Raw genomic sequence first — 23,523 nt, forward strand, 5'->3', positions numbered from 1 at the left:
GACAATTGCAAATACTATTTAGTCATTGTGGATCACTATACTCGGTACACTTGGATGTATCCTTTGAAACAAAAGTCACAAGTCAAAGAGACGTTTATCGCGTTTACTGCTTTGGTGGAATATCGTTTCAAGACAAAAATAGGGACTCTATACTCCGATAATGGTGGGGAGTTTGTGGCGTTACGTTCTTTTTTGGCAACACATGGAATTTCTCACTTCACCACTCCTCCACACACGCCGGAACATAATGGCATCTCTGAACGGAAACATCGACACATTGTTAAGACCGGTTTAACACTCCTTCATCAAGCTTCGGTTCCTAAGAAGTATTGGCCATATGCGTTCGCTACATCAGTCTATTTAATTAACCGCATGCCTACCAAGATCCTCGATAATGTCTCTCCATATGCCAAGCTCTTCGCACAACCTCCCATCTACTTAAAGCTTCGGGTCTTCGGAAGTTTGTGCTTTCCCTAGCTCCGACCGTATACGACACACAAACTCCATGACGGGTCCATGCCGTGTGTGTTTATGGGTTATTCCTTAACCCAAAGTGCGTTTCTCTGTCTTGATATTGCTTCTGGACGTGTCTACACATCTCGACATGTTCAGTTCGTCGAGTCGAGTTTCCCTTTTGCGTCTTCGTCATCTCAACCTTCTATATCGTCACTCCCGGATGTTGTTGATCTGACTGCACCACAAGCCGTGGCTGTCCCGCTCACGTCACTCGTACCAGCTCCTCTTTGATCTCCTCCAGCTCCGGTAAGCTCCGATCCTTCCCTGTCTCGGTCTTCTCCTTCTCCCGTGACAACAGCGACATCGCCTGTTCGAGGAGAAAATGAGAGTTTGTTGGTGGGCCACAGAGATTCCACGGGCCCACTTGATTCCATTGTTCACTTAAGCCCACATCCACAAAGCCCAAGTCCAGCCGATAGCCCACCAAACACTTCCCGATCTCCATCGTCTTCTTCTCCTTCATCCTCCTCTCATTCATCCTCTCCTTCGTCCTCATCACCGGAACCGACTCCCTCACCTCCACCTCAACCCGAACCACTACCTCAAACTCCACCAAACCCCAACCTGTTCAACCTCCCACCAATATTCACCCGATGCAAACTTGCCATAAGAATAACATCACCAAACCAAAAACTAAACTAAGCCTCACTGTATCTAGTACCAAGCCAATGATTCCCACCACCATCACCCAAACTATGCGAGATGACAAATGGCAAAATGCAATGGGGGAGGAAATGAATCCTCAAATTCATCATCACACGTTCGATTTGGTGCCTCCACCACCGGATCAAAACGTGATCCCCACGAAATGGATTTACACACTTAAATACTTGCCTAATGGTTCACTTGACAGGTACAAAGCAAGATTGGTGGCTCGTGGGTTCAATCAAGAGTATGTTCTAGACTACTCGGAGACTTTCAGTCCAGTGGTGAAGTCGAACACCATTCGTTTGGTTCTTCAACTTGCGGTGAATCATTCCTGGCCAATACGACAACTTGACGTGAATAATTCCTTCTTACATGGAACACTTACGGATGAGGTTTATGTCTCTCAACCCCCTGGTTTTGTGGATAAATATCGCCCTCACCACGTATGCAGATTGAACAAGGCGTTATATGGGCTTAAGCAATCACCTCGTGCGTGGTATCGAGAGTTGAAGACATACTTGCTCCGTATGGGATTCCGCAATTTAATGGCTGATACATCCGTGTTTGCCTACCTCCGTGGTAACGATGTGGTATACACGCTTGTCTATGCTGATGATATTATTGTCACTGGTAGTAGTGTCCCGCTGATCAATGGTTTTATCGACGCTTTATCTCGACACTTCTCCTTGAAAGAACCTACGGAACTCAAGTATTTCTTGGGTGTGGAAGTCACTCGTACGTTGCAAGGCCTTCACCTCATGCAACGACGTTATATCATTGATCTTCTCACAAAGACAAACATGATCGCTGCTAAGCCTGTCTCCACACCTATGCCACCTTCACCAAAGTTGTCTCTCCGTTCGGGAACACCGTATGATGATCCAGCGAAGTATAGGATGGTTCTTGGTATTCTACAATATTTGGCGTTTACTAGGCCGGATATTGCGTATGCAGTCAATAAGTTGTCTCAGTTCATGCATTATCCCACCAATGTTCATTGGCAGGCCGCTAAACGAATTCTCCGTTACCTTGCCGGCACCGCTTCTCACGGACTGCTTCTTCGTCCAAACACACCTCTTACTCTTCATGCATTCTCCGACACGGACTGGGCTGGTGACAATGATGATATGGTCTCCACTAATGCTTATCTCATCTATCTTGGCTCCGCTCCCATTGCTTGGTCGTCGTCGAAGAAACAAAAGGGGGTTGCTCGATCTTCAACCGAGGCCGAGTATAGGGCGGTTGCCAACACAAACGCAGAACTCCGCTGGCTCATTTCTTTGCTCAATGAACTTGGGGTGCAGTTATACGGTCCTCCGGTTATTTATTGTGATAATGTCGGAGCTACATACCTCTGCGCCAATCCAGTTTTTCATTCATGGATGAAACACATCGCTATTGACTACCATTTTATTCGTGAACATGTTCAGTTCGGTGCTCTATGTGTTGCTCACGTATCTACAAAGGATCAGCTGGCCGATGCACTCACCAAACCTCTACCGAAGCCTAGATTTCTTGAGTTGTTTAACAAGATTGGAGTGAATCCAGTCCCTCCATCTTGAGGGGGCATGTAGAATGTATATATGTAAAAGTCACAAGAGTCATTAGTATAACCCTAGAGTCTCCTGTATTTCTTATATATAATGTAATCACCTAAGCTAATAATATCATTCAAGCATTATATCTTATAGTGAACCCGTAGCTCCACCTATTCCATGTTGGATTTACTTCCAAATCAAAGCCCCAACCTCTCTTCTCTAGTGATCTCAATGTGGTTATCAAGAAAGTGGTTTTTTTTTTTCCTTTTCTTTGACAAATCATATTGATAACTTAAGTAAAATAGTTTAGAAGGATCCATATATTTTAAATTATCACCAGGCAACTTGAAAAAGATTCTTCTACCGATGAGAACAGAGAGAGACAGCTAAGTCTGACCATGTTAATCGATAAATTCCGAGTTTAATTCATTAACAATACTCAATAATAGTGTTATTAAAAATCATTGCGTCCTAATCATACGGTAATCTGCCCAAACTACTACTTTAGTCTTATGTTAAAACGTCTACTATTTGAATTATCTCCCACTTGTGCGAATCCTATGTTTGTGACGAATATGTTATATTTGGCCGTTATTAAGTTGTTATATCTTTCTAGAATTTTCCTAGAGCAAACTAATCCAGAACGGCAAAACCATCGATCTGTAGCTATGATGAAGCTGTTTTGGTGATAAGTTTGATATGGTTGGTTCACGTAGGAGAAACCCATAAGATAAAGAACCGCTGCTTAACAAGCCCGATAGCAACAACAACAAAGTACCATAAGACTCAATTTATTACTGCTTTTGGACGAATCTGTGCAAAAATTTGGATAGATTCAGGTTTGTTGTTCATCATCAAAGTATGAAAGATTTTTAATGGAACACAAAAACCAGCTTGATGAACTTCCCCCTGCAGGTTCTCTCCATAAGGTTCTTTTCTTTCATCATCATAGTTTGCTAACGACACAGATAACTATAGAAAACCACAGATACGACTGCTGATAATTAGTATCATCTAGAGAACCCTTTGTTTTTTACTAAGCATTCATGAACAGAAGCATCCTGCAGTGTGATTCTGATACATACATATGAAGTATATATACACTTAAAGAGGATTTGTATTTCTGACATGTGAAAGAACAGAGAAAGAAAAGAAAACAGAGCAAAAAAATTGGGTTGCAGAAACAAGACAACATGTAAAAGTAAGTGGCAGAGATGATAACCATGTAAATATATATGTATAGTTGCATTTGCAACTCCGGAGACTACTCAGGAGGTTCAGAATTATCTGCCACCAACATCCATTGTCGCCTTTTCTCCTCCCTTTCTTTCCGTAAGACTTGAATCAGGGTTAAGGACTGCAAAGGCATATGAGAGAATTTGTGACGATTAACACTTTCACAAACAGAGATCTCAAGAAAAATTGAAACATGGAAACTGCTACACAAACTCTTAAAAAGCTCTCTGACTCAGCTAGTCACCTGTACATCAAATGAGGCGCTATTATCATAATTCTATTTTTAACAACATGAGATTCGATGAAAGCTAGCCATGGACTTATAATGAGATGCAATAACTTTTTACTACGATATTGCGGATGAAACTGATATAGCCCTAGCTGAGACTCTGACGCTAAGAGGAAGTTCAAAGGTTTTAAGAAAGACTCAGCTCTATACCTCTTTCTCTTCAAAAGAACCGCGGCCTCCGATCCACAGGCTTAAGAATTTGGAAAGAGCACATTAAACTTTCGTCAACACTCATCAATGCACCCGCATTGTCAAATTCACCACAGTAGTTTGGAGCAGAAAACATAGTCACAAGTTGTCTATCAGCAAAGAACTCATACCCATCCTCTACAACCTGTGAAAACATTATAGGTTCTTGAGCACAGATCTCACTTCCCATATAAACAAGAGGAAACATACATACAATGTACTAACCTGGTGGGCACGACAGACTAAATCCATATCGTTCTTTATCAGAAACTCAGCAACTTTGTCAGCGCCAAAAGTGTAGGAGACGCCGCGATCATTCATCCCCCAGCCACTGACGTCTTTACTAGGATCAGACCAAAGAAGGTCACAAAGCAAACCAGAGTCTGGAATATCAGTTGGACGCTCTATGTTCTTAATCTGTTCCACATTGGTCAAATCGGGAGAAAGTCCACCGTGCATACAAAGTATCTTTTCGTCTATGACAGCTGCCACAGGGAGACAGTTAAAAGTGTCTGTAAATACTTTCCAAAGCTTCACGTTGAATCTTCGTTTACATTCGTCATAGAATCCGTAGATTCTGTTAATAGACGCACACTCATGGTTTCCTCTCAAGAGAAAAAAGTTTTCAGGGTATTTGATCTTGTAGGCAAGCAGAAGACAAATAGTCTCCAAACTCTGCTTCCCACGGTCAACATAATCTCCTAAGAATAAGTAGTTTGCTGCAGGAGGGAAACCACCATACTCGAAAAGCCTCAATAAATCTGAGTATTGACCGTGAATATCACCTGAAACAATACAAAGAAAAAAGGTACAGATCAACCTAGGAATTCACCGGAACCATCACAAAAGATATTTCAGTTGAAAAAAACGAATATAGCAGCAAGCGAATTTGCTAATATCAACGATCTTACATATCAACCTATGAATGGCGCCTAAAGACAAATGTTACATATCAACATAGGAACCATAATGACAACGACGAGTAAATAAAAGCAAAGAAACCAGTGTTTCGTCAGAAAAGATTAAGAAGAACTTGCTTCCTCTCGCATGACCGTATAAGCTCTATAACCAATACCAGACTAACGAATAACCAGATTCTCTCAGGCAGGTTCCAAGTATCCAAGAAGAGGGCAAGCCAAACAAACACATCCATCATCAATTGGTAAAAACACTTAGTTTCAAGGACTAAATTTCTCCCCCACCTAACAACATTCGTCAACCTCATGACGTCCAATTGTAATGACCTTATTAATCTCCTCTACTTTTCTTTCTTACAAGATTAGCTGCTGCAATTGATGACCTTATCCCTCTCTCTCTCTCTCTCTCTCTCGCTTCCCATTCTACATTCCCACATAACTTCAATTCTATTCGTTTCTATTCCCACGAAACTAAACTCATCTCCTCCAAGAAAAGTGCAAACTTTTTCGGTAAAAAAACTAAATACGAGAAGGCAAGATGATACGCAATCATGAAATTCTCAGATCCCAAAGCGAATAAACAGATAAAAAAACCAAAGAAGCTGGAAATCGAGAGAGAAAGTTAAATACCGCAGATCTTAACAGGGGCAGCGAGCTCAAGAAGACAAGGCTGTTGAAGAAAAATTNTATTTGATCTTGTAGGCAAGCAGAAGACAAATAGTCTCCAAACTCTGCTTCCCACGGTCAACATAATCTCCTAAGAATAAGTAGTTTGCTGCAGGAGGGAAACCACCATACTCGAAAAGCCTCAATAAATCTGAGTATTGACCGTGAATATCACCTGAAACAATACAAAGAAAAAAGGTACAGATCAACCTAGGAATTCACCGGAACCATCACAAAAGATATTTCAGTTGAAAAAAACGAATATAGCAGCAAGCGAATTTGCTAATATCAACGATCTTACATATCAACCTATGAATGGCGCCTAAAGACAAATGTTACATATCAACATAGGAACCATAATGACAACGACGAGTAAATAAAAGCAAAGAAACCAGTGTTTCGTCAGAAAAGATTAAGAAGAACTTGCTTCCTCTCGCATGACCGTATAAGCTCTATAACCAATACCAGACTAACGAATAACCAGATTCTCTCAGGCAGGTTCCAAGTATCCAAGAAGAGGGCAAGCCAAACAAACACATCCATCATCAATTGGTAAAAACACTTAGTTTCAAGGACTAAATTTCTCCCCCACCTAACAACATTCGTCAACCTCATGACGTCCAATTGTAATGACCTTATTAATCTCCTCTACTTTTCTTTCTTACAAGATTAGCTGCTGCAATTGATGACCTTATCCCTCTCTCTCTCTCTCTCTCTCTCGCTTCCCATTCTACATTCCCACATAACTTCAATTCTATTCGTTTCTATTCCCACGAAACTAAACTCATCTCCTCCAAGAAAAGTGCAAACTTTTTCGGTAAAAAAACTAAATACGAGAAGGCAAGATGATACGCAATCATGAAATTCTCAGATCCCAAAGCGAATAAACAGATAAAAAAACCAAAGAAGCTGGAAATCGAGAGAGAAAGTTAAATACCGCAGATCTTAACAGGGGCAGCGAGCTCAAGAAGACAAGGCTGTTGAAGAAAAATTTCTTTAGAGACGAAGCAAAGCTGTCGGATCTCAGACTCGTTGAGCATAGCTTGCTTCGTCGTGCCACCAGCTTTAGGGTTTCTGTAATCAAGTAAACGCCGAATGATATCGTCGAGAACATCAGGTTCCATGCTTCCCTGACCTCGTTGCGCCATTCAACTCACTAACCCACCTTCCAAGTTTCAATCTTTCCGATTGGATTGGATTCGATCGCCCAGAAAAGAAAAAGAAAAAAAAAAAAGTTAAAAATATAAAAGTTTCAAAATCTGAATCCAAAAAAGGTATCGCCTTTTAAAATTAATTTATCTTCCAGATTTATGATTTGGTTGTTTATTCTTTATTACAAGGTAGTTTCTCTGATGGGTGCGTTTACCGAAAACGATTTGGTAATCTCTGGGTTCTCCTTATTGGGCAGGGAACCTAAAAGCTGTGTTGTTTTGCCTTTACTCTGTTTTTTTTTATGCACTTTAGGTTATAAAACCTATTCCAAATTTATTTAACTTATAATAACATCTATTTAATTGAAAAATAATTTTAGATGATTAATAATTAATGTTACATTTTAATTATTATGTTATTTTAATTGGTTCGTTTGAGTCAATTTTGTATTCTGCTGAAAAAAAAACTATTATGTTATTTTACCGATTAAAAAAGTCACCTACTATTTTCGTGTACAACATTATGGAATTTATTTAAAATCCTTGTGGTAAGAGAGATGATTGAAAAGACCTCACACGTTGACTATGTAAAATTTTCCACGATTTATATTATAAGTATTATGAATTCTTTATTGCATGCAAATTGTTTAGTTTCGCAAGTTGGCTACGATGACGTTTCTTTCTCGGTTTCTCCATCACTCCTTTTTTTATCACTGATTATGATGATGATCATCATAGTTTGGAATTGGTCGGTTTAAAACAACTAGCAATGAGCTAGTGTGTGAAATAAAGAAATGAGTCTGGAACTAGTAGATACATTGGTAGTAAAACATGAATCAATGATTTGATTTAAACCAAAAGCCAAGAGGAACCAGCTTAAATCGGAGATAGAAACAAAAAAAACTTTATAAACCAGAAATGAGTGGAACACACCAACGGCGATAAGAATAAAGTATATAATACTAACAAGCTTTACTGACTAATCTCACAAGCTTTAAACTGAACACAAACACCCAACAGAAGAGTAAATCAGACAGAACAGAAGTATTCTACATAGTCTTTGCATAGTTACGTTTCATCAGCCAAAACTTGGAAAGAAGAGAAGCCAGTGAAAAAAACAAAAGTTTTTGAATCTTTGAAGAGTGAACAAGCCGAACAAACCCGTTTAACCTTTTAGTTTTAAGAAGAGCAACATGCTCGTTTCGCGCCTCCAGATGTGTCATCAACGTTAATCGTAGTTCCTTGCCCAGGGATTGCGGAGTTAGCTGCTGCTGCTTCTTGTGCAGCCAGTGCCTTTTTGCTTACGATATGGTAGATCTCTCCTAAGATGGTCTGAAACGCTTTCTCCACGTTTGTAGCTTCAAGAGCTGATGTCTCCAGGAAAGAGAGACCTTCCTTCTCGGCCAAACTCTGACCATCTTCCTCAGCAACGGATCTCAAGTGGTTCAGATCAGATTTGTTCCCAGCCATCATGATCACAATGTTGGAATCTGCATGGTCTCTCAGTTCACGCAGCCACCTCAAGACATTGTCAAAGGTCTGTCTCTTGGTAATATCGTAGACAAGAAGTGCACCGACTGCGCCTCTGTAATAAGCACTGGTGATAGCTCTGTACCTCTCCTGACCTGCAGTATCCCAGATCTGGGCCTTAATTGTCTTTCCTTCCACCTGTGTATCCATAATACATTCGCGGTAACAACCAGTTAGATAATGAATGGAAGCATCTCAAAAGTCACTAATGTTTCAACAATCAAAAGTTAAGACCGTATATCTTATCGAGTAGTTCAATACATCTTAGTTACGTTAACCCCCAACATTTTAATGCATCTGTCTGCATACAAGTTACAACTACACAAGCGTATAAAATACTGTAATTCTTTTCTCAAACAATTTATCAGTTGACTTTAAGAGAGTATAAAAGTGGACAAGGTCACGCATGACAAATGACAACAATGATCACGATATACAATGAAATTATTGAAGACAAGCTGTGAGAATCTTTTCAATTGCCCCTCACGACCATCCACTTATAGCCTTAAAATTAAGAAAAGCATCTGTCATGACTCAAGGCCAGCACAACTAAGATTCTCTCTTGAATAAAAATTCTTAACAAGACAAAGGAGAAATCAATACACTTTAGTAGCTGAGAAAAGAATTGAATCCCATATACTCTCAAAACAGTGTACTCTTCAATCTTAAGAAACGAAATAACTGAAAAAAACTGTATTGAGGACAAAACCTTTCACCCGGACCATATAATATGCAACTTTAAAGAAACGAAACGGACTAAAAGAATAAATTATCAAGTACCTGAATTCTACAATACACTAATGGAGTCATGAAGCTACAAGCAAAACCAATAGAGAGTAGGAACCTTCATGGATTATAGGATAAATCAGAACCACAAAAATTACACCTTTAAGACTCGAAACATATACACATCACCTAAATCACTATCGGTTCAAAATTTCTCTGATTCTAACAGCAAACAAACTGAATTATGCTCCCAACACAGGTGTACTTAAAAAAGAGAGAAACAGAGAACAGTAAAAGTTAGAATATGACCTGAGTAGTTCTGGTGGCGAATTCAACACCAATGGTGGATTTAGATTCCAAGCAAAACTCATTCCTGGTGAATCTGGACAAGATGTTAGATTTCCCAACACCAGAATCACCGATCAACACGATCTTAAACAAATAATCATATTCCTGATCTACTCTATGCGTCATTTTCTCCCTCCCTCTCTCTCTCCGATCTCGCAATCAATCCTACACATTCGAAAAAGAGAACCTTTGTCAGTGATTTCCATAATCAAACCCAGATCCAACGAATTTAAGAAGAACCCACAAAGTAAATCACAAGACGAAAGACGATTCGTGTTACCTTTTTCGCAAAAATGGCGGATGAATCGAGAGAAGAAAAGGAAGAAAAAAAAAATCGAATTTTTCAGATCTACAAAGAAAGAAACTTTGAGTGAGAGAGGCTTTTAACTTTAGTTCTCTCTCACAACAATCAATGGTGGAAGATGAAAAAAAAATAAAGATATATATGTCCTGACGAACTGTTTGTTTCAATTTGTTTGTTGGGGGCTTCGTCTTCTTCTTCTTCTCGAGAGAGAGAGAGAGATGAGGAAAGCAATAAAAGTGAATTATAATCTATCTATACGTATATGTGTCAGGGAAATAGAAACGACGTCGTGTGAGAGGAAAAAGACAAAAGCTTCAGTTACTCTGCCTATGTGGCAACTAATGATTCGTAAGCAGGCTGGCAAAAAGTAAGAGCATGTTCCAAAGGGGTATATTACAATTGGAAAAAGTATTTATAATTACCGTTAATAAAGAGCAATGATTGTATTTGTGAGTGTTGTTGATAAGCCAAATTGAATATGAAAATGTGGAACAAGTTCAATAGAAGAGGTAATTATGAAATGAGGAGATGATCATGAAGTAATTTTGTTAACTAATTGGCTGCTTTTTGAAAAAAAATCACTGCATAATTACATGGATTAGTAGAAGCAAAAACAGTCAACACAAGTACAAACAACCTTATTAGTAAACTTTTTTGTTTTTGTGGTTTTTTTTGCCACAATTATCTTCTTTCTTTGGTTTACTAACAAGATACTTATTAGTTATTTTGTTGACTGTATGTGCTTCTACTAATCCATGTAATTAGGCAGTGATTTTATTAATATATATATATATATATATATATATGTATATATATGTATATGTATATGTATATGTATATGTATATGTATATATATGTATATGTATATGTATATGTATATGTATATGTATATTTATTTGCTTTCTAAATGGAACTTCACTATAATTATATCGAATATAATTAGTTACAACATATTTAAACTAAAACTAGGTTCGGAACCGCACGTACATGCGAGGTTGATTTCAAAAACTAAGTTTGCTATTATGATTATAATATGTTACGTATATATGGGGTTATGTTTGTAAATTTTTTATGAACATTATTTAATTTATTTTTAATTCGGGTTAGAAAAAAAATTATCAGATTTGTTTTCGTTATTTATAATGACACCTTTATTTAAAAAATGTGGTATGTTTATTTCGAGACAGAAAATAGTAAGAGAAATGTGGTGTATCATATGTAATATTTGATATTTTAAAGTTGAAATTAAGATTTTGATCTAATTTTATGATCTCGTCTCATTATCTTTATTTTTTTCTCATGTTTTTTAGACGAAGTTTTTATAATTTGAATTACTCACTGTCATCTCGTAACCAATCGTTCTTTAGTTACCATAATTTGGATCGATATGGCAATAGACTCGAATCAAATGTAAATCGGATTTTTTGACGGGTTAATTTTTTATCAAACCCGTGAAATGTCAAATATGCGAAAATCGTTAGAAAAATAAAACCTCATAAACCGGGTGATGTAAATTTTTCAAACGGGTCAAATTTATCCCGATACGCAAGTTGATGAACTAACTATCCAAATTATTTGATTTCATCCCATCACCCAAAATTTTCTTATCGTATTTTACCATAATAGTTTAGATAACATTTTCTATTTTCTAAATTACCAGTTTACGTTTCGTACCCATTTTCTTGTCCAAATATTTAGAATAAATATGTCAACGAAAATTTTTAAATATATTACCAACCTATCTCATCTTATATATATTTCTCTCAAGCAATGCTTTTAAACCCGGACCAGACCGGCTGGGCAGAGCGGTCTAACCGCGACCTGGTTGGTGTTCCAGTCTGGTGATATACGTAAAACACGGCAAAAACTGGAAAAAACGACTAAGATCCAAAAAGCATGGTAAAACCGGTGAGCTTGTTAAACCGGATCAACAAATCTTTGAAACTCAATTTTCATGCTAACGTGAAACTGTTATTTCTTGGACAAAGTATCTAGTTCTTTTTTTTTCATATAATCTGATGTGGGACTCTACATAACATTTCTTAAATCAAAGGTAGTATTGTTTTGTTTTTTTCTCTTTTTCTCCTGTTATGTGTGTCTAATTAAATATTTTTAACATGAATCCGGAATTTCCATTAAATATTTGAAGTATAAATGATCTATATATGCTACAGTTAAAAATAAATGAACCTCTTATTGAAAATTCAACTTTGTTTAATTTAATTTTCTATTATTCAGTTAACCGGCTCATACTTCATAGTATATGTTTGATCCATGTATGCTCCATGAAGCATAAATGATCAATGTATGCTTCTAATTTATAATGACTATGGGTCCAACTGGTGACCAGTTAAAAAAAAAAGAATTAAACGGATTAACGGAATGTGTTGTTAATTGTTGTTCCTCATTTCTGTTACCATTTAGAAGTACTTTATTTTTTGAATTTTAACATGTGGCCCCACACTATTCCTACTATTTTTTGTTTTTTAAGAATTGTAAAAGAAAATTTTTCCTTTTCAAATTTGATAAGAAATAGATTTTCCTATTCATTCATGTTTTATCATTTTTTCTTTTCCGGATCTTTTTTTTGTTCTTATTCCTCCTTATTCTTTTTGTTCCCCGGTAGGTTACCAATCGAAGCCTATGAGTTTTTATTTTTAATGGATCATAGAGATTAGTATTCCTTTGGCATTTTAAATTTTCTAAGGAGCATGATTTTTGTTTTAACTTGGTGGTCAGTTTTCATATTTTTGGAATTCTTAGTTTCCCTCTTGTTTTTTTCTAGTATTTTTTCTTCTCGTTCTATAGTTAAAATAAGACATAAATGAAACTATTTTTATTTCCCGGCCGATAAAACCAAATCAAATAATTTTAAATATATACAATTTTGAAATTAGTTGTTTGTTATTATGGAAAATTTTTAAATAACTTCCAAAATCTCGTAATTAATCATTGGTATTTTAGGACGATTATGAAGAACTAAAAATTGTAGTTTAATATATCACGGGTTTAAATCTAAATTTTTATATATATTTAAATTTTATAGAGTTAAATTATTAATATTACTTAAATTTTTAATAGAGTTTAAATATTATAATATTTGAAATTTTCGATGGAGTTTAAATATTTATAATAATTTAAACATTTTATAAAAATTTCAATATTTATAGTATTTGTACCTTTCAAAAGTTTCAATATTTATAATATTTGAAACTTTTTAAAAATAAATACTAAATATTTTTGAAACTTTGAAAAGTTTTATATTATATATACTCAAATAAAAAGCTGAATTAAGTTTTAAATTTGGACGCTTGATAAATCAAATCTCTGCTCCTGCGTAATTGAAAAGAGTATGAGTCCTATTTATAGTGATGTTGAACCATATTCCAATATATTTAGCCGATGTGGGGCTCGACATACGCTTTCTCTATATCTTTTAATATATAATCAAATTAGATTTGTTTACATATATAAAATTTCGATTTTTAATTTCTTCCATTTATACTAATCATAATTAATTACTTTCATTTCGTTAAGGAAATATTGTAAAATCTAAACTAAATGATTATTTGTTTTTATTTAATTATATTAAATTGAATTGTTGTTTCTGTAAATATTTCATAATATAAAATCAAATCAAATATGTTTACATATATATATATATAATTTCGATTTTAATTCTTTGATTATGGAAGCAAACTTTAAACAGCTTCCAAAGATATTGAATAATTATCGGTTCTATTTATATGGCATGTAGAGTTAAATTTTGATTTCCTTATATATCAATGAAATTGAATAAATTTATTTTTAAAAAAATTATGTTTGGATATGCATTTATAACTGATCCGTTTAATCTGTTTGGCTCTATTTAATTTTGAATTTCAAGGTTTATACATATCCTTATTCCAATTTAAGTGGCATTTCATTGTAATAATCTCAAACCCTATGTCTTTTTATTAAAAATACTTCCCTTTTAATAGTATAGATCTGAATATATCTATTAGACAGAGAGTATTTTTAACAACTGATCAAAGTTGTTAGAGAGAATCATAGCCATAATAAACACTAAGGGGGTGTATTCAATCTAAAATTCCAAATGATCTTAGTTTTAATGAGATTTTAAATGATTTTGATGATTTTAGTGAAGTTGATATGATTTATTGTAAAATTCTTTCAAATCCCATCTAGAATCATAAGATTTAAATTTATGTATTTTTAATTAAATAAAATCTCTCAAATCCTAAAGAATCCTTATAAATCATTAAAATCTAAATCGACAAACTGTTTTGAATAATAGTGGATTTTAAAGTAAAATTTAAAACATCATTTCAATAATAGTGAATTTTAAAATAGATTTTTAAATCACCAGTTCGTGGATTTTAATAGACTTTTTAAAATTGATGATTAAATAACATAAAATTTAGAAATTTTACACAAATCACTTAAAATTTCAAGTTAAATATACCTCCCTATTTTATTTGAAAAGTTAATTTCATTGGAACGTTTTTATTACCTCTCTTTTAAAGATTAGACACGTTGTCCGGAAGAGCTTTTAATTAAAAACATTAGCGTGGCGGATATTTCGTTCATGTAAGGTCAAACTATATGAACCTGCCTCACATGATTAGGCTGCCATAATAAACCGAATTTAGGATAATATACTGTATTTTAAATTTCCCCAAATAATGGGCACAACACTCATTTCTAGTCATAATAAAATTAATTTTAAAAAGTTATTTCCATTTGTTTGTCCATTTAAGTGTTATTAAATATGAATAAGAACTATACTGTTATTGTTTATAAACTTATATATTATTCTTTTTTATTTGTCAAATATTATTCTTTTGTCATATAAAGTGAGAAATTATATATACAAGTCAAAGGAGAGGTTATTTCTTTCTATTTAAATATTTTTCTGTATTCATGAACAACAACTAAAAGAGAGAAAATAAAAGAGGATACAAGGAATAGTGGACCAAGAAAGTAGAAACGGTAGCAAATTGCCAAATTAAACGTATCAAAGCCATTAATAAGGAAAATACATTATATATATTGCCATTAATATATATATTAGTAATTAGAGAAAGAATCTTAAAGGACTTTGAATGCATTTTTAGACCAATGTACATAATCTCTTCCTATAAATAATTCCTTTCATTCTCACAAACAATCTTATAAAAAATATCATTTACTTAAATTAGTTAATTATGAAAAGACCTGCTCTCTCCTCTTGTCTACCCTCATGTCTCTTTTTCTTTGCCTTGCTTGTGAGTTTTGCCACAGCAGCCGAAAATGAACAATACAAACAGGTGATTGCACAAACTATCCTTTCTTAGTTAACATGGTCATATCATGGTTCTAATTATATGACTTATTAGCAACCATGATACTGATGATGATGATATATATATGCGTAGGTGTATATTGTATACATGGGTGCACTCCCTGCTCGTGTTGACTACATGCCAATGTCCCATCATGCTAGTATTCTTCAAGATGTCACCGGAGAGAGGTGCAATGATTTAATCCAATTTTATAGATCAGAGTGTTTATGTGATTATTTGTATATGGTTTCATGTCTATCGATCAAATTAAAATTCATAGATCCTCTAAGGAAAGTTTTTTTTATTATTATTATTATTATAGTTCGATCGAGGATCGTTTGGTTAGGAACTATAAAAGGAGTTTCAACGGATTCGCAGCCTGGCTAACCGAATCCGAAAGAGAGATACTAGCAAGTAAGTGTAATTAACTCAAATTACTAATGTTTTCTATGGAATAACAGTAACTCTATATGATTTAATTGTTTTGCTATTACTTCTTAGGTATGGACGAAGTTGTGTCTGTGTTTCCAAGCAAGATACTGAAGCTCCAAACAACGACGTCCTGGAATTTTATGGGCCTCAAAGAAGGCAAAAGGACAAAGCGAAACAACCTTGTAGAGAGCGATACAATCATCGGTGTTATTGACAGTGGAATCTACCCTGAATCGGACAGTTTCAGCGGCAAAGGCTTTGGTCCTCCCCCTAAAAAATGGAGAGGTGTTTGCAAAGGTGGCAGAAACTTCACTTGCAACAAGTATGAAACTCCTTAAAACTGATTACAATTGAAATGTCTTAGAACTTGTCAAATTTAAAGTTGAAATGAATGTGAACGATACAGCAAGCTTATTGGAGCACGGTACTACACACCCAAACTAGAAGGGTTTGCTGAGTCAGCGAGGGACAACATGGGACATGGTTCACACACAGCATCCACGGCAGCTGGAAACGCTGTGAAGCACGTGAGCTTTTATGGACTTGGTAATGGAACCGTGAGAGGTGGCGTTCCAGCTGCTAGAATAGCTGTTTATAAAGTATGTGACCCCGGCGTCAATGGGTGCACCACTGACGGAATCCTAGCCGCATTTGACGATGCCATAGCAGACAAGGTAGACCTTATTACCATCTCCATAGGTGGGGATAACGGTTCACCGTTCGAGGCAGACCCTATCGCTATCGGGGCTTTCCATGCCATGGCCAAGGGAATCCTCACTATAAATTCCGCAGGAAACAGTGGTCCACAAAGTAGCACAGTCGCGAGCATTGCGCCTTGGATCTTCACTGTTGCTGCTAGTAATACAAACCGCGCATTTGTCACCAAAGTTGTTCTCGGGAACGGCAAGACAGTTGTCGTAAGTACCAAGAAACAAATCATCTTTCCTTTAAAACAACTTCCTCGTTTAACATTAATGCTTGTTGTGGGAACAGGGAAGATCGGTAAACTCGTTTGAACTTAACGGAAGGAAGCACCCTCTTGTATACGGGCAATCAGCTTCAAGTAGTTGCGGTGATGCTTCAGCCAGGTAACTTCTATTCCAAGAAACATTTTTATCTTTGTAACTATTTTGGTCTTCACATAACAGGTTTTAATGGTAATTGTTGTTTCAGGTTCTGCTCACCAGGGTGTCTAGACAGTAAACTTGTGAAAGGAAAGATTGTGTTATGCGATTCCCCGCAAAATGCAGATGTAGCTCAAGCTATGGGAGCCGTTGCATCCATTGCTAAGAGTCGCAATGGAGATGTGGCATCAATCTTCTCTTTTCCAGTCTCTGTTCTATCGGAAGACGAATATAACACTGTCCTCTCGTATATGAACTCCACAAAGTACAAACCCATCTCTCTGTTTTAATTTTACAAGTAGTACTCCATCGTATAGCTCCATCTTTATTTCATTTTTATTTTCGGCCAGAAACCCCAAAGCAGCTGTTCTGAAAAGTGAGACTATCTTTAATCAGAAAGCTCCAGTCGTTGCTTCCTACTCTTCTCGTGGCCCAAACACAATCATTCCTGATATCTTGAAGGTATATATAGAAACACAGAAGAGCTAAGTTACTTCTAGTTGTCATTCTAACATTCTTATGTCTGATTAAATGATGAATTTGATTTTCAGCCAGATATAACAGCGCCTGGATCAGAGATCCTTGCTGCTTATTCTCCTGATGCCCCACCAAGCAAATCAGACACAAGACGTGTAAAGTACTCTGTTGATACAGGAACTTCAATGTCTTGCCCGCATGTTGCTGGTGTAGCCGCCTACCTAAAAACGTTCCACCCAAGCTGGTCTCCTTCCATGATCCAATCCGCCATCATGACTACCGGTAAGCAAAAATAAAATCACTTTGTTTTTTTTCTTTACAACATAAGTTTCTTGTATTGCAAGAAAANTCAAGTAGTTGCGGTGATGCTTCAGCCAGGTAACTTCTATTCCAAGAAACATTTTTATCTTTGTAACTATTTTGGTCTTCACATAACAGGTTTTAATGGTAATTGTTGTTTCAGGTTCTGCTCACCAGGGTGTCTAGACAGTAAACTTGTGAAAGGAAAGATTGTGTTATGCGATTCCCCGCAAAATGCAGATGTAGCTCAAGCTATGGGAGCCGTTGCATCCATTGCTAAGAGTCGCAATGGAGATGTGGCATCAATCTTCTCTTTTCCAGTCTCTGTTCTATCGGAAGACGAATATAACACTGTCCTCTCGTATATGAACTCCACAAAGTACAAACCCATCTCTCTGTTTTAATTTTATAAGTAGTACTCCATCGTATAGCTCCATCTTTATTTCATTTTTATTTTCGGCCAGAAACCCCAAAGCAGCTGTTCTGAAAAGTGAGACTATCTTTAATCAGAAAGCTCCAGTCGTTGCTTCCTACTCTTCTCGTGGCCCAAACACAATCATTCCTGATATCTTGAAGGTATATATAGAAACACAGAAGAGCTAAGTTACTTCTAGTTGTCATTCTAACATTTTTATGTCTGATTAAATGATGAATTTGATTTTCAGCCAGATATAACAGCGCCTGGATCAGAGATCCTTGCTGCTTATTCTCCTGATGCCCCACCAAGCAAATCAGACACAAGACGTGTAAAGTACTCTGTTGATACAGGAACTTCAATGTCTTGCCCGCATGTTGCTGGTGTAGCCGCCTACCTAAAAACGTTCCACCCAAGCTGGTCTCCTTCCATGATCCAATCCGCCATCATGACTACCGGTAAGCAAAAATAAAATCACTTTGTTTTTTTTCTTTACAACATAAGTTTCTTGTATTGCAAGAAAATTAAAATACTCTGTTTTTGATGGGTTTCGTGTAGCTTGGCCAATGAGTGCATCTACTTCTCCATTTAACGAGATGGCCGAGTTTGCCTACGGAGCTGGCCATGTCGATCCGATAGCTGCAGTTCATCCTGGACTCGTTTATGAAGCTACTAAATCCGACCACATCGCCTTTCTTTGTGGCTTGAACTACACCGGGAAGAACTTAAGACTCATCTCCGGTGATAGCAGCAGTTGCACAAAAGAACAAACTAAATCATTACCCCGAAACCTAAACTATCCTTCGATGACTGCTCAAGTCTCCGCGGCAGAACCGTTCAAACTGACTTTCCATAGAACAGTCACTAATGTTGGTATGGGTAACGGCACCTACAAAGCAAAGGTAGTGGGATCTAAACTCAAAGTCAAGGTGTTTCCAGAAGTCTTGTTTCTGAAGTCTTTGCACATGAAGAAGTCCTTCACGGTGACTGTTTCAGGCAAAGGTCTCGAAGCTGATCAAAAGTTTGTGTCCGCACACCTGATATGGTCTGATGGTGTTCATTCTGTGAGAAGCCCCATTGTTGTTTATGCTACGAACTGATTAGTCAAATTAGTTCTTGTCTCTATACATTATCGCCAGCTATGATTGTTAATTTTACTTGTCATGATATGTTTGTTGTTTAGGAGGTTCCTAATTCGTTCACCCATTTAAAGTCTAAACATCTTTGTCGGATTTGGTTATTGGTTCGAAATTCAACATTGTTATATGAGAGTTTTGATTTAATTTGGATAACGATCAAATGTATCAACCATCTTAAAGTCTTACTAATCAGCGTGTTTTATGCATTTGAAATCCTTCACTGTTAAAAAAGAAGTATACAGTAAAACCTCTATAAATTAATACTCTATAAATTAATAAACACATTAAATTAATAAATTTTGTTGGTCCCAAATCGGGCCAGTGTAAAAATTAACAAAATTCGATAAAATAATAAGATAATAATTTTTTTGAAATCTCCATGTAAAATATGGTCCCAATAATATCATAAATTAATAATCATGTAAATTTACATATATATACATATATAGTGATATAATAATGTATATTTCCCCTATAGCTCATTTCTATAGAACAATTGTAATGTTGTATTTTCAAACTATAACTATATCTCTAAAATATTCTATAACATTTCATAAAAATAGTTAAATTTTTAAAGTTTTCAGTTTTTATATATGCATCATTTACAATTTGATAATTTGACAGACTATTAAAATAGGAAAATCGATACTACTCATAAATTTGAATTTATGTATGTCATGTGTATAAGTCAATTTGTCTTATAGTATTTGTAATTAATTGTCAATAATGTTTTCTAAATATTACAAGTTCAATTCCTAAACCATAAAATTTACAACATTCCAAAATCTAATCTTATTTTGCTAAAATTGTCACCATAATTTTTAAAAATTAAACAATAAAAAATATATCTATGAATTAATAATAATTATTTTATAGTGTAAATTAATAATTATTAATTTATAGATAAATTAATATCACTATAAATTAATAAAATGTCTTGGTCCCAACATTATTAATTTATAGAGGTTTTACTGTATATTTTTTTTATTTTATTTTATTTTAATTTGATTTATTTTTAAATATAGTATTACGTGAGATAGAATTGTTCAATGTTAACCAGAATATTTGATTTTTTTACTTAAAAAAACATAAGAATCCTGAAACTTTAGTAAAATAACAGAGGATTCTCTCCTAATTACAGAATTGATCGAATATGAAACTCAAATCTCTCGAAAGCAAGAGATCTTACGTACAACTGTTCAGGAGCTTGATCTAAACAAGATCAGTTATGGATCTAACAAATATGGTGACTAATATACGTAAAAATAGTTACAGTGTTGTGAAACTAGAGAGTTTAGGAGAAATCTCATGTTCTTATTATTGAATGAATGGAGGTTACAACATATTTATAGAGTTACAAGTAGACCGACATAAGACTAAGACTTGGCCGATGGGCCTTAGTACAATGGACCGTAAAGTATAGAGCTAATAGACGGGCCGGTCAGATAGAGTCCACTAAGTGGTTTACAACACTCCCCCTTGGACGGGATGACCGTGCCTATGCTTGGATGGGATCGCTGCAATGTGCTAAGGGGATGCTGCCTCATTAAAACCTTACCAGGAAAACCCATTGGGACAAAACCTTGGTGAAGGAAAAAGAGTACCGCAGACATTGCTCCCCCTGTTCCAAACATTACTCTAAGTCCTTGAGCCTCCGCATTACAATCTGGTGCGTGAGCTTCCTGAATGTTGTTGTCGGTAGTGCCTTGGTGAAGAGATCGGCTGAGTTGTCGCATGACTGAACTTGCACCACTTGAACTTCTCCGGCCTTTTGTAGTTCATGTGTGTAGAAGAACTTTGGCAGTATGTGCTTCGTCCGATCTCCCTTGATGTAACCTTCTTTAAGCTGTGCGATGCAGGCTGTATTGTCTTCATAGAGTATAGTTGCTTCCTTGTTATCTTCTAAGCCGCTATCTGTCCGAATATGCTGAGTCATTGACCGCAACCAAACACACTCACGGCTGGCTTCGTGTATAGCTAGGATCTCCGCGTGATTTGAGGATGTGGCTACTAGAGTCTGCTTCATAGAACGCCAAGAGATCGCAGTACCACCGTGTGTAAACACATAACCTGTTTGTGACTTACCATTGTGTGGATCAGATAGATAACCTGCATCAGCAAAACCAACTAAAACATCTTTGTTATAGTTAGTATATATAAACCCAAATTTAAAGTTCCTTAATTTCACTCTAGTGCCTTTGGATTAGTCAAGAACTAATTCTTGCTAGGAGGTTCAGGGCAAAATTTATCTTTGGTCTAGTGTGGCTAGCCAAGAATATTAACACTCCTATAGCACTGAGGTATGGCATTTTAGGACCAAGAATTTCTTCATTGTCCTTCTTAGGAGCAAATGGATCTTTATCCACTTCTACACTTCTCACAACCATTGGGCTAGTCAATGAGTGAGCTTGCTCCATATTAAATCTCTTGAGTACCTTTTCTGTATATGCCTTTTGATGCACAAAGATTCCATTGTTTCTGTACTCAAGCTGCAATCCCAAACAGAATTTTTGTCTTGCCTAGGTCTTTCATCTCAAATTCTCTCTTGAGATATTATACTGTTTGGGCGATTTCCCCAGAGGTTCCAAGGATGTTTAAATCATCCACATATACTGCTATTATCAAAAATCCTTTGTTTGCAAAACTTCTTTATGAATATACATGGACTGATTGAGTCGTTCTTATAGCCTTTCTTTGCAAAATATTCGCTAAGTCTGTTATACCACATTCGACCACTCTGTTTCAGTCCATAAAGCGATTTGTCTAGCCTTATGCAGTATTGGTCTCTAGAACCATTCTTATCTTTGAGTTCTATACCCTCTGGTAATCTCATATAAATTTTGTTATCCAGTGGACCATATAGATATGCAGTTACAACATCCATTAACCGCAAATCTAAATTTTCTTTTATAGCCAGACTTATTAGATATCTATAAGTCGTTGCATCCATCACAGGGGAGTATGTCTCCTCATAATCTATGCCGGGTCTTTGAGAGAATCCTTGTGCTACAAACCGTGCTTTGTATCTCACAATTTCATTGTTTTCATTTCTCTTTCTTACAAAGACCCATTTGTGTCCAACTGGTTTAATTTCAGGTGTTATCCTTAAGGTCGGACAAAACACACTTCTCTTCTTTAAAGAGTTTAACTCCACATCAATAGCTTCTTGCCATTTAGGCCAATCTTTGCTTTGAGTGCACTCTAGTATAGATGTGGGTTCATGATCCTCGTTTATTTCAAGTGCTACCTTGTATGCAAATATATCATCGATGTCGACATCTTTTCGGTTCCATTGTTTTCCAGACATAATATAGTTTATTGAGATCTCATTGTTGTCAATTCCTTCAGGTTCTTGAGGTTCAGCGTCCTGATCCTCAATTTGTACCTTAGGAGTTTCTGTGACAACGTCTGGCTTTAATATAATTCCCTGTGCCTCGGTCTGTTTTGCACCTTTAGTTTTCCGAGGATTTTTATCTTTGGAACCTAATGGTCTACCTCGTTTCAAACGTGGTCTAGACTCTGTAGCAACTTGATTATTGTGTTCCTTGTGAACATCAATACGTACTGGTGCATTGCAAGCTGGTATGTACGATTTTGTTACTTTCTTTGGGTCAAAAAAGGAATCTGGCAATTTATTAGCTAGCTTTTGCAAATATATAATTCTTTGGACCTCTGCATCATATGCTAGAGTCCGAGGATCTTGCCAATTTAAGGATGTTTGATTCCATATTAATTCTTTGCCCAGCTTGCTAGTCTCTCCACCTAATGTAGGGAATGCGGATTCTGTAAACTTGCAGTCCGTGTATCTGGCCACATGTGGTGGCTCAAGATACTTTATAATAGTGGGAGACTCATATCAACATATATTCCCATCCTTCTTTGAGGTCCCATCTTAGTTCTCTGTGATGGAGCAATTGGTGTATAAACGACACAACCAAATGTTTTGAGATGGGACAAGTCTGGCTCTTGACCCGATAATAGTTGGGATGGTGAATATTTGTGTTCACCAGCATTGTCTAGACGTATAGTCTTAAGTGGAAAGTCTGGAAAATGTGCTCTTAATCTTATGATTTGAGCTAAGAGCTTAGCAAATGCTAAGTTTCTTGTGGATAACAAGCATACGTGAGACCATCTGGTTGATGCATCTATCATCACCATGAAATATCTGAATGTCCCACATGGTGGGTGTATTGGTCCACATATGTCACCTTGTATCTTTTCCAGAAAGTTTAAAGTCTCTTTTGTGACTTTTAC

The 23,523-nt window shown here is 36.1% G+C and overlaps 3 protein-coding genes across 4 annotated transcripts; 1 reads left to right on the forward strand and 2 right to left on the reverse strand.

Annotated features, from left to right (window-relative positions):
* LOC104711144 (serine/threonine-protein phosphatase PP1 isozyme 5-like) lies at window positions 3,713–7,359 on the reverse strand. Its single transcript, XM_010427824.2, has 5 exons — window positions 6,937–7,359; window positions 6,051–6,174; window positions 4,642–5,077; window positions 4,378–4,561; window positions 3,713–4,059 (listed from the first exon to the last, which is right to left on the reverse strand). Exons 1-4 carry the CDS (start codon window positions 7,145–7,147, stop codon window positions 4,388–4,390), a joined length of 945 nt encoding a protein of 314 aa, XP_010426126.1. The 5' UTR covers window positions 7,148–7,359; the 3' UTR covers window positions 3,713–4,059; window positions 4,378–4,387.
* Window positions 8,041–10,266, reverse strand: LOC104711145 (ras-related protein RABA2c). Of its 2 annotated transcripts, XM_010427827.2 has the most exons (4): window positions 10,214–10,245; window positions 10,035–10,103; window positions 9,716–9,919; window positions 8,041–8,818 (listed from the first exon to the last, which is right to left on the reverse strand). In XM_010427827.2, exons 3-4 carry the CDS (start codon window positions 9,878–9,880, stop codon window positions 8,330–8,332), a joined length of 654 nt encoding a protein of 217 aa, XP_010426129.1. In that variant the 5' UTR covers window positions 9,881–9,919; window positions 10,035–10,103; window positions 10,214–10,245; the 3' UTR covers window positions 8,041–8,329. The 2 variants fall into 2 exon arrangements, with proteins under 2 accessions (XP_010426129.1, XP_010426127.1); XM_010427825.2 differs by having other exon boundaries at window positions 10,035–10,266.
* On the forward strand, window positions 15,256–19,347 carry LOC104715346 (subtilisin-like protease SBT4.5). Its single transcript, XM_019230197.1, has 10 exons — window positions 15,256–15,367; window positions 15,476–15,570; window positions 15,705–15,796; window positions 15,884–16,136; window positions 16,221–16,731; window positions 16,808–16,902; window positions 16,988–17,203; window positions 17,289–17,400; window positions 17,490–17,697; window positions 18,689–19,347. Exons 1-10 carry the CDS (start codon window positions 15,266–15,268, stop codon window positions 19,228–19,230), a joined length of 2,226 nt encoding a protein of 741 aa, XP_019085742.1. The 5' UTR covers window positions 15,256–15,265; the 3' UTR covers window positions 19,231–19,347.

Source organism: Camelina sativa, chromosome 9 (assembly GCF_000633955.1).
Source record: "Camelina sativa cultivar DH55 chromosome 9, Cs, whole genome shotgun sequence".
In the NCBI taxonomy this organism is placed as follows: Eukaryota; Viridiplantae; Streptophyta; class Magnoliopsida; order Brassicales; family Brassicaceae; genus Camelina; species Camelina sativa.